General features: G+C 38.8%; 1 protein-coding gene across 1 annotated transcript in view; it reads left to right on the top strand.

Moving 5' to 3' along the window:
- The window catches only part of CEP192 (centrosomal protein 192), a 106,872-nt gene that overhangs the window by 10,727 nt on the left and 86,286 nt on the right, over nt 1-9,859 (top strand). The window contains exons 4-11 of the mRNA XM_019545570.1: nt 1,197-1,246; nt 2,326-2,455; nt 3,732-3,886; nt 5,440-5,562; nt 5,803-5,941; nt 7,260-7,414; nt 8,954-9,287; nt 9,713-9,853. Of these exons, the coding sequence (XP_019401115.1) occupies nt 1,197-1,246; nt 2,326-2,455; nt 3,732-3,886; nt 5,440-5,562; nt 5,803-5,941; nt 7,260-7,414; nt 8,954-9,287; nt 9,713-9,853 (1,227 nt within the window). The remainder of the gene's footprint in view (nt 1-1,196; nt 1,247-2,325; nt 2,456-3,731; nt 3,887-5,439; nt 5,563-5,802; nt 5,942-7,259; nt 7,415-8,953; nt 9,288-9,712; nt 9,854-9,859) is intronic.

Below are 9,859 nucleotides of genomic sequence, written 5' to 3'. Positions count from 1 at the left end.
GTCACCTGTATCTAAAATCTTACTTGAGGATTGGGACCCATTATGCTGACTGGCATACCCACAGCTAAAGGACTTCCTGCTGCAGAGCTTATAGTCTAACCCAGGGGTGCTCAGCCTTTTTGCCCCATGGGCTGCATTGGCAGTGCCCAATCTGTTGGCGGGCCAGTTACAGCCAGTGTTCCTGATCTATCATCTAGGTGGGCAAGGCAAGTGCCATCTGGCTGAAAGGCTGGGGGGCAGCTTGACTCCAATGCATCCCTGCAGCGGAAAAGAGCTTGACCCCAGCCTTGCAAGAAAGAACAGAACATGGTCTGGCCCCGCTGGTGGGGAGGAGGGGATGTGGCCATGTCCCCACTGGCCCCACGGGGAAGGGGGCATGGCCCACCCCCAACAGGAGGGAAAGGGGTGTAGCTCACCTTTGGGGGTGGAGGCAAAGGGGACTGGCCCAGCCCAACCTAGCCCTGAAGATGGGGAAGGGGGATGTGGCTTGGTACCTATCCAGAAGTGGGGGGGAAAGCATAGCCTGGTCCTGTGGGCTCCAACTTGACACACAGGAATTGAGGTTTGGGTATTTGGCAGGGGGGAGGTTGGCCATATTGGTTGGGCCGAACTTCCAGACCTGTGGGGGAGCCCCACAGGCTGGATGTGATGGTGTCATGGGCTGCATTTGGCCTGTGGGCCAGAGATTGAGCACCCCTGGTCTAACCAACAGTTGAGATAGTGGTAGAGTAGAAAAAGGGAGCACAAAGTAACTGGAAGGGAGCAAAGAAAGTTGTGGCTTAGTGGATAGGGCATGATACTAGTTTTTAATCACCTCTGTTGTTGACCTGTGGTGTGAGCTTCAAGTTATTGCACTGTATTTGGAATTCCTTTTATTCTTTGTTGCCAAATAAGATTGAAAGCCCTGGGAGTAGTGATTGTATCACTCCATTTATGCAGGTGTCAGCTGTAGTGAGACCTTGATTTATATTATTATTTTTATAGTAGCAAAAATCAGGGACTAAGTTATAAGTAGGGACTTTTCAAAGTTATGTTTGTGTACCATGTGGTATAGATGGCTAATAAAACTAAACTTCAAGCCCTTACCTCAAGAGGCTTAGTTTGTAGACCTTTTTAACATAGAGATTGAATGTATAATATTTAGTAATGTACTAAAAAGTCATATTCAAGTTGCTATTAAATTGCTCTCATTCTAGATTTGTCCATTGGAATATGTTCATTGCCACAAACTAATAAAGAGATCAAGGTAAATGTACTTTATATTATAGGAATTTAAAGGATGTGTTTTATGTAGAGAAAAGCACTTGAGAGAGAACTGGTTATCTTCTATATTATTAAATTTATAAATTAGAACAGTAACACAATTTGCAGAATTTAAGGCAGAAATTACTTGCAGGGCAGCAAATTACCGGTGGCAAAACAATTGCCAGTTCATGACCTCCATTAACATCAAATCTTGATTTGTGGAGGAGATATTGATCTATAATAATCCAACAGGATAATTTGAGTTTCATTTTAAGTGGTTAAACGTCTCTAAAGGGGATTAATAATTATTTCTGTAGTCTTAAAAAAAATATTCCTCACTGTTCATCTAGAAAAGATTCAAGTTGGTCAGCTGGCTATACTGTTTTTAAGGAAACTTAAGTTTTGCTGAAACTCTCAAAAGCTTTTTGAAGCTGACATTTACTGTATTTTTATTTAATGAAGCATTTGCTACTAGTGCCTTGGTTGTTTTTCTTTTTTAATCTTTTTCTAATCTTTTTGCTTTAGCATCTCCTCCTTTACGCATAAAGCCAAAACATCTGGAAACACTGAGACACTACCATATATTGATATTTTTAATATTTTTCTAAAGAATTTGTAAATTTAGATTTTTTTGATTGAATGGATTCCATAGGATTTTATTTGAAAATGTATCTTACAGGCTTTTTTTGGCAAGTTCCTTCAAACCAATTTTATGCTTTGGTGTTTGGAGCCTGCAGGAGCCTCTTCAAGCAGTAGCAGTCTGTTATGCATGCTTCAAGGTGGAATCTGAGGATTATTGAATGGAGGGCCAGACTAGTGAACAAGAAAACTAAAAGCTTCTATTTAGAAGTCTTAAATATTGCAAGTTTGTAAGAGTACTTTTTCCCCTCTCACATCTCCTGTTCCCTGCCTTTCTTTTACCTACCTTTTAATTGCCTGGTGAATAGTGGTTAGAGACTGGAATTTATGGTGGGGGATGGAGAAGAGAAAAAGTCTGTGCCAAAATTACTGCTCTTTTATGAAAAACCTGAGTTTTACAGCTGGGAACTCTTGGACCATGCGTGTGTGTATGTTTCATAGGTTAAGCAGTCTGAACCTGGAGGAAAATTGGATGGTGAAATGTTAAGTGAGCAGTGCAGCACAAGTCATTTGAATTGTTTGGAGAATGAGAAGCTACTGAATCTCGCAAGTTTAGATGAATATTCAACTGGTCAGTATACTGTGATTCAGCTTGTAGCATATCTTCAGATACGTGAGAGGGGCAGATAGATAAAATAACTCTAAAACATTAGATTTCATTGTCTATATAGCTAAGGAAACTTCTCGGTCGAGCTAATCAGTTTACTTTAAGCAGAAGAACATCATGGTTGCTTGAATTACTGGTATATTAAAATTGGTATCTATGGAATTCACTGCTGAACTTGGTATTGAGTTGTATATCTTCTAGCTAGAAAATCAAAGCTGAACAATGCTTATGTTCATATTGTGAATGAAAAGGTTTAAGAAGAGATGCAGACCTTTTGTAGTAACGAAGTTGGCAGCTCTTGGCAGTGGGTACAATTTGAACTAAGTATTTGTCTTACTGTGACAGAACTGGATTGCTAAAACAGCTTGCTAAATCTGTGCCACCCAGTTAACTTGGCTTTTTATCTGAATTTTAAATCCAGTTCCTAACCAGTTGTGCATAACCTTCTAGCTAGCATATTAGACTTTTTTTAAGCATGGTATTTTAGAGGTGCACTGATTCATTGGTCCATATGCTATTGGCACCAATTAAAGGAAAATTGACATTATTAGCAATTGGCTGATGTGGCTGATCTTTTCCAAATCTTTATATAATTAAAGTATTTTTAGATTTTTAGTTCTTTAAAGATTTAACATAATGTTTTGGCTGATGTGGCTGAAATCATGCCATGTACATGCACACAGCTGCAGCATGCACATGGCCAGCCTGGCAGTTTGGAGAGGCTAGTAACCGTGTTGGGCCTGAGCACAGCCTCGTCCCAGCCCATCCTGGGGAAGAATCTGGCCCCAGCCCACAGCAGGCAGCCTGCCCTTGCTCCACGTATACCCCGGGCAATGGAAATGGCCCCCCCACACCCACAGATGAGCCACTTGCTGCTCTGTCCTTTGCCTCGCTTTGGCTGGGTAGCCCCAGCCCCCTTCCTTTGTCCCCGTGAGGCACCCGATCTGCCATACCCCTCTCCCCCCAAGACTTACCAGTTGGGTGCTGCTATCCAAGCTTCCATGCTGCATATCGGCAATTGGATCAGCTGATATGGCTCATGAATAATTGTCCATCAGTATTGGTCAAAAAAATCTTTATTGGTGCATCCCTGGTATATTTCAGGGCTGTCCAGCTTCTAAGCTTCTGGGGCTGAATGCTCTGTGGGTTGCACCTGGGCTATAGTAACCAATTCCTTAAGTAAATAATAAAAGTATTTATTGTATCATATTTTTAAAATCTTTTTCTTCTTTTTCAATAGATGATGATATTGATGATGGAGAATTCTATGACGACCAGCTAGAAGCTTATTTTGAGCAGCTGGTACCACCAGAAATGCTGAGAGGAGATACTGAAATACAGGAACTTTCAGAACGTTGTGCAGCATTGGAACTTCTGGAAAATGGCTTGAATCGGGTAGGATTAAGATAAAATTCAGGGCTTAATATTCTTTTTGTATATAATTTCCAGCAAGTTAGGTTCCATTTGGGGTAGAAACGGTGTCTTCAGTGTAGTAACTATAGGGGCCAAATTTTAAAAAGCTTTTTTAAAGATTTAACATAATTTTCTGTCGTCTTATCTTTTTCACGTGACTTTCTGCTGTAGAACTAATGGGGCAAGCAGTTTCTGCTAATCAGTCACTTATGCTTTATCTCCTTCTCTTGTTGCACAAAGCTGAATTCCTCTTGTTTGCATTGTTTTCTGTTTTTTGTGAAGCGGAGTTCACTAAGTGGTGAACTGCCCCACAGGTTGATAAACTGATATAGTATAAAAGGTTTTCAGAAGGTGTTGATAGTCTGAATATAATTTCTTTTCTTCCTTGCTACTTCTGTGATCTTATAGGATCTCTTACTACGGTATAACCTCATAAATCAAATTTTCAAAATTCTGGAATTCGCAAAAACCCAGCACTTTTAAAAAAGTACTCTGCATCAGACGTTTTCAACCTTTGCTGACCAATGTACCCCCAGTGGCCGGTTGCAGAGTTGGGGGGAGGGGAAGTAGTGGCAGCGTGGGGTGGTGGATGGTGGCAGCAGCCACTGTGTGCAAGCTTCCCCCCCTTTCCCCCCAGTATCCATTCATCTGGGCAGCGCCAGGCTATGCACTTTCCTTGTGTTTCAAAAATCTGGAATTTTCAAATTTCTGGTAGGTGCTAGGTCCCAAGAATGCTGGATTTATGAGGTTATACTGTACTTAACAGTTGAAGTTGCAGAGAAGTGTATAAAAAGTTGTTACTGTTGCTGTTTTTCCTGAAGAAGAAGGTAAAGTGATTGTGACTAGATCTGTGTTCCTGCTGTGTGATATATGAGGACTTTTACTTGGATTATGGTAGTGATAGCCCGTAATTCTTATACAATGACAATGTCCCATTTCAAGAACCACTTAAAGGCTATTTCGCATAGTGACCACATTTGGAAAGGCAGTGTTCACTAACTTTTAAAGTAACTGCGTTGCAGTGAAGTGCCTCTATCTGATTTTCTTAAATGGATATTCCAGTATTTGCTCATTCAGTACTTAGCAGGAATGAGGTGTTTTAATATTCCTAGTTCAGCTTCTTCTTGAAGTCCTTTATCTGGATGGAACAATGGTGAAGAAACTCAACATAGCTAACCATAAACCTCTAATGGCTTGAAGACCATGCCTGTTTTACAACTGGTAGACAGTTTGTAAGAAAATTGGGCTCACTTTTGCATAGATTTTTGATAATGCTTAATATGCATATAACCTTAGTTAAGTACTTTGTAGTACGTCTGTGAAAACTAGTATTGTAACTACAGTCCTGTAAAACAATTTGCTATGTTAGGATACTTGAGGACTAGTCTTCTGGCAAAGAAAGTCCTTTGCATCATAGAATTAAAAAAAAAAAGTACTGGAGACCTTTTTGGATTACTGTGAAAGCAAATGATTAAGAGTTGGATGCATCTGCTGTAGCTGAATTTTAAATCCTAATGGTTTGGGACAATTTTCAGGTGCCTACTGTTCATGGAGCTGCACCCAGAGTGGATGCTACAACTGCTAGTAACGAAGAGACACATGAACTGGGGGAAGCTGGACACCACAAACAAACAGGACAGTTTTTGTTGCCAGAAACAGTAAGTCCAGTCATGTGATACTTGTCCTCTAGATCTTCAGCAAACGAATAGAATAACTAGTAAAGTTGGGAACCAAGTTTGAAAGTCATTTAATTGTCAGCTTAACTACTTACACCCTTCCTCATAGGTAACTCTTCTAATGTCAGTATTTAAGATCAGGTATTTTAAAGACCTTGCTGTTGTTTTGAACTACTGTAAACATGTAGTTGCTGAACGTCTGAACTTTTTTCCTCTCGACAGGTAGGTGAAAGTAACAAGGCAACTTTCAGACCTGGACTAGAAGGTATTTCTGAGGAACCTTTCTTTGGAACAGTGGCAAATTCTGAGACAGAGTACAGTCAGTCCGCAGAGAACCAGGTTCTTAGTGTGCCCATAACAGGTATGTGTACTTCACAGCTCTGTACTTACTGCAGCTTAGAGAAACAGCAACACTTCATAAACTGCTACTGCACTTAATTAATACTTTTTTTTTATCTTGGCGGGGGCTGGAACCTTTGACACCTTAATGTCACAAAGAAGGTAAGTCCTAGTTGAGATTTAACACTGCCTCTTCAAGCCCCCCTTAAAAAATAATGTTATGCAAACTCTCAATAAAATGGATAAGAATAGATGGTCCCAGGTAAATGACTGTATTGTGACTTAGAATCTTCCCCAAACAATATTTTACTATCTAGTGATAACTATAATGATAATTTTGGCAAAATAATCATTTATCAATCCCATGGCTTCAGGGATTTTTCATTAATGTATAATACTGTTTTGGACGGTGCGTGTGGTGGAGATTGTAAGGTACAGGAAGGGAGGGGGAATTGCATGGGGAGCATTGGGGCAGATGAATTTAAGACAGCCCCCCAAGAATTGGGCTTTCTACATGCAAAATTTATAACAAATATATAATTTTCAATGCAAAGAATCTAATTATTGAGGATTTGTTTTTAAATTTGAATTAGTCAGGTAAATACAATAATTCACAAGTTTCTTAGGAAGATGTGACAGTTGAACAGGGTCCAGATGTTGATACTCTGACAGCTCCATCTTCATTCTTTTTTTTCAGCTGATGCATTTGTCACTAATCACCTTTTTCCACCTTGCTAAAACCTGTGTTATACAAACTTTCAAATGAAAAATGTATATGGAGATAATTTTGCAGTTTCTGTACTCTTTAGTAGTCTCTACTCACTTGAACATAGTAAAACCCAAGCTCTTTTGGAAAGTGTGGGGGATATAGTGCTCCTGACATGTTTTTAGGAACCACCAAGAAAACACTACAGCACATAAAATACACAAAAATCTACAGATATTCTTTAGAGTATTTTGATCTTTGTTTAAACAGTGTTCTTTGTAACAACTGATAATTTATTTGCTGCTATTTCTTGTAATACTTAAAATATTGTCAAGGAGTGAACCATTGCCCATCCATCACAGGTTAAGTGAAAACTCAAAACTTCTTTGAAAAACTTCTATCTTATTACCTATATTTAAAAAAAACAAAAACAACCCCTCCCCAAAATTAGATTGGACTGTTAAAAAAAAGTGAAGATCATTAGATCCATTTAGTTTATCACTGATTTAATACAGCCAAATGACATGTTAAATGTCATTTCACACTAAATCAGTTTGCTCTTACAGCAAAAAATAAACTAATAGTAATAGTTTCTTACTATTATTACTTCTATATCTTTCTTCTCATTTTGCAGGTAATGGCTGCAGTATTAAAGAGAGTAGAAATGAAGATGGTGTAACTTGGGTACCATCTTTTCTTCCTGAAGTGGAGAGAGTTGGGATTAAAAATGAGTTGGCACAGGCTCCTTTCACAAGTGTTATTCCTGAAGCTATTCCTGTTTATGCTGAGGTAAGAGAACTTTGAGGTCTTGGTGTGTGTAAATACAAAATATTTATACTAATATTTATTTATCTAAAATATTACCTCTGTATTGCAATAGTTTTCTTATTTTTAGGTGACGTAGGCCAGTGGTTCTTAATGTTTTTGGATTTGAGACATCCGTTCCAAAACTTCTGTGGATGGAGTGGCACCCAATTTCAAAAACTAATTTTACATGTTACATTGCCTCCTTTCAGGTGGTCTGGGAAGTGGGGGTGTGTGAGGGATTGGCCAGGCAGGTACAAGCCTGTGGCTTTGCATATCTGCTTATCTCCCTGTACCTTGCAACATCCTGCAAAAGATCTGGTGGCACCTTGGGTGAGAGTCCCTGACCTAGGCAGTATCATTCTAGGAAAATGAAATGTGTAGCTCCTCAGAAAGCAAGGGATATAGAGTAGAGAGGGATATGACTTCAAAAAAAATGAGCAGAGGGATGGGTAACCTGGTCTTTATTATATTGCCATATTTTTACTCTGTTTTTTACAACCCCCAACTATAGTCAGTGCTGAATTGACTGCCTTGTACAGCTTTTCTAGAACTGGATTTGCCAGTCAGCCCTTAGAAACCAGGAGGAATATTATCAATCAAGGGAACTCAAACTGGTTAAGATTAGTTCTTTTGAGTCAATTGGGAGTGGATTTTTGGTTTAGTTTTGTGTTTTAAATAAGGTATAGGAGGGCATGCTGAAATTAAACAGCAAACTTAAAACACTTCGGTCTGTTCTCTGGCATGCAGTTATTACTGCATTTGATCCACAAAAATAGTTATAATTTTCTGTTTTTCCTGCATCTTTAAGTATCTACAGTGGGTACAGGAACAGGGGTTGGCAACATTCTGGCTCATGGACCGGGTCCAGCCTGTGGAAAAACTTGGATCTGGTCCATGAAGATCTGAACTAGCGTTTGATAGTGGGGGAGTGGGAATCTGACATGAGTGGACACACCAGTCCTGGGTGTTAAGTTAGAGGGGTTGTGCTCCACATTCCCAAACCAACTATGATCTGTGCTAAAGACTTCTCACTCACCCTTGCTGTTGAATCAGCTGTTTCTGCTTAGTATTGGCTGTGTTTTAGTGGCAGAGAAAAATGTGGATTTCTCTACTTTAAAGGAGAAAAATGAGGGAAATGGCCAGTTCAGAAATTACTGTTACTTGCACTAAGCTGTAACTCATCTTGAGGGTGGAATTCTTTTTTTTTTTTTTTCTTCCCTTCCCCTGGTTGGAAATATTGAGTTTCAGTTGGTATATTTTGGGGCATTCCACTTCAGTTTTGTTGTTTTGTAAATAGTCAGAAAAGATGGTGAGGCAACTTGAGCAATGGAAACTTGGTGGACATAAATAAGCTTTATTAGTACTGAATGCTAATATAAGATCATTTTTGCTGAATTAAAATAAAAACATAGTTCAATATAACTTAATCTAGTTTAAATGTATATACCAAACTGACTTGCTGTTAAAAATGTCTTGTGAAAAGTCTCCACGATCTTTTTCTAAATTTTTTATCTTTTTAAGGATTCCATGAATTGTGGTGGTACGCCAGAATCCATCAATATTGCTGAAGTTAAAGTATCTTTGTTATATCTTCAGAACGTAGACAGCAATAAGAATAACCTCTCGGAAGCCCTCTTGAAGCAGGGAACACAATCCTCTATGCACCAGGCCTCTTCATCTGATGCAGAAGTATTGCATTTAACCAAGGGGATATTTGTGGATGATACTACTCCTAAAATTCCAGTCAGTAAAAATACATCTGTGATGGATACAAATTTGACTAATGAGTGTGAACTTGGTCTGGCTGATACTTATTTGTCTCCAACTGCTGATAGCAGAGAAAATGAACGTCAAGGTACAGCATGACAAAGTCAGTTGCTCTAGGAAATCTATTACAATAATTCAAACAATATTGTTTCTTGTCCCTCCTCACTCTCTTCTTTCCTCCCTCACAGAAATATGGAGTTACCACGAATTGAGGAGAAATCTTTTTATATCAGTTACAGAGAGTCCTTTATTATGACTTAAGTAGAATTTAAAAATTTAGTTCAACTTTGTGGGGTGTATTGTGTATTTGTTTTTAATGTATGAAATTGTTCTACAAGTAATCTGATGAATTAAAACTTCGCAATTTAAGTTCTTAACAGTTTCAGTAAATTTTAGTCACACTTTCTTACTTTGTCTTGCTATAAATAATGTCCTTTATTCCTAGAAGTAAGAAAAAAGGTTTGTACTGTGTGTCAATCAACAGTACAGTATTTGCTACACGGTCTCTTACAGGTGATCAACCCCATAGTGTTGTCTATCAAAATGAAGAAGGAAAATGGGTGACTGACCTTGCATATTATACATCATTTGATAAAGAGCAAGACATAAATCTGTCTGAAGACAGTAAAATATGTGAGGATTTCATAACAGGATGTGAGT

This window comes from Crocodylus porosus, unplaced genomic scaffold (assembly GCF_001723895.1).
Source record: "Crocodylus porosus isolate Cpor-Errol unplaced genomic scaffold, CroPor_comp1, whole genome shotgun sequence".
Classification (NCBI taxonomy): domain Eukaryota; kingdom Metazoa; phylum Chordata; order Crocodylia; family Crocodylidae; genus Crocodylus; species Crocodylus porosus.
This window is presented reverse-complemented; position numbering and strand designations above follow the sequence as displayed.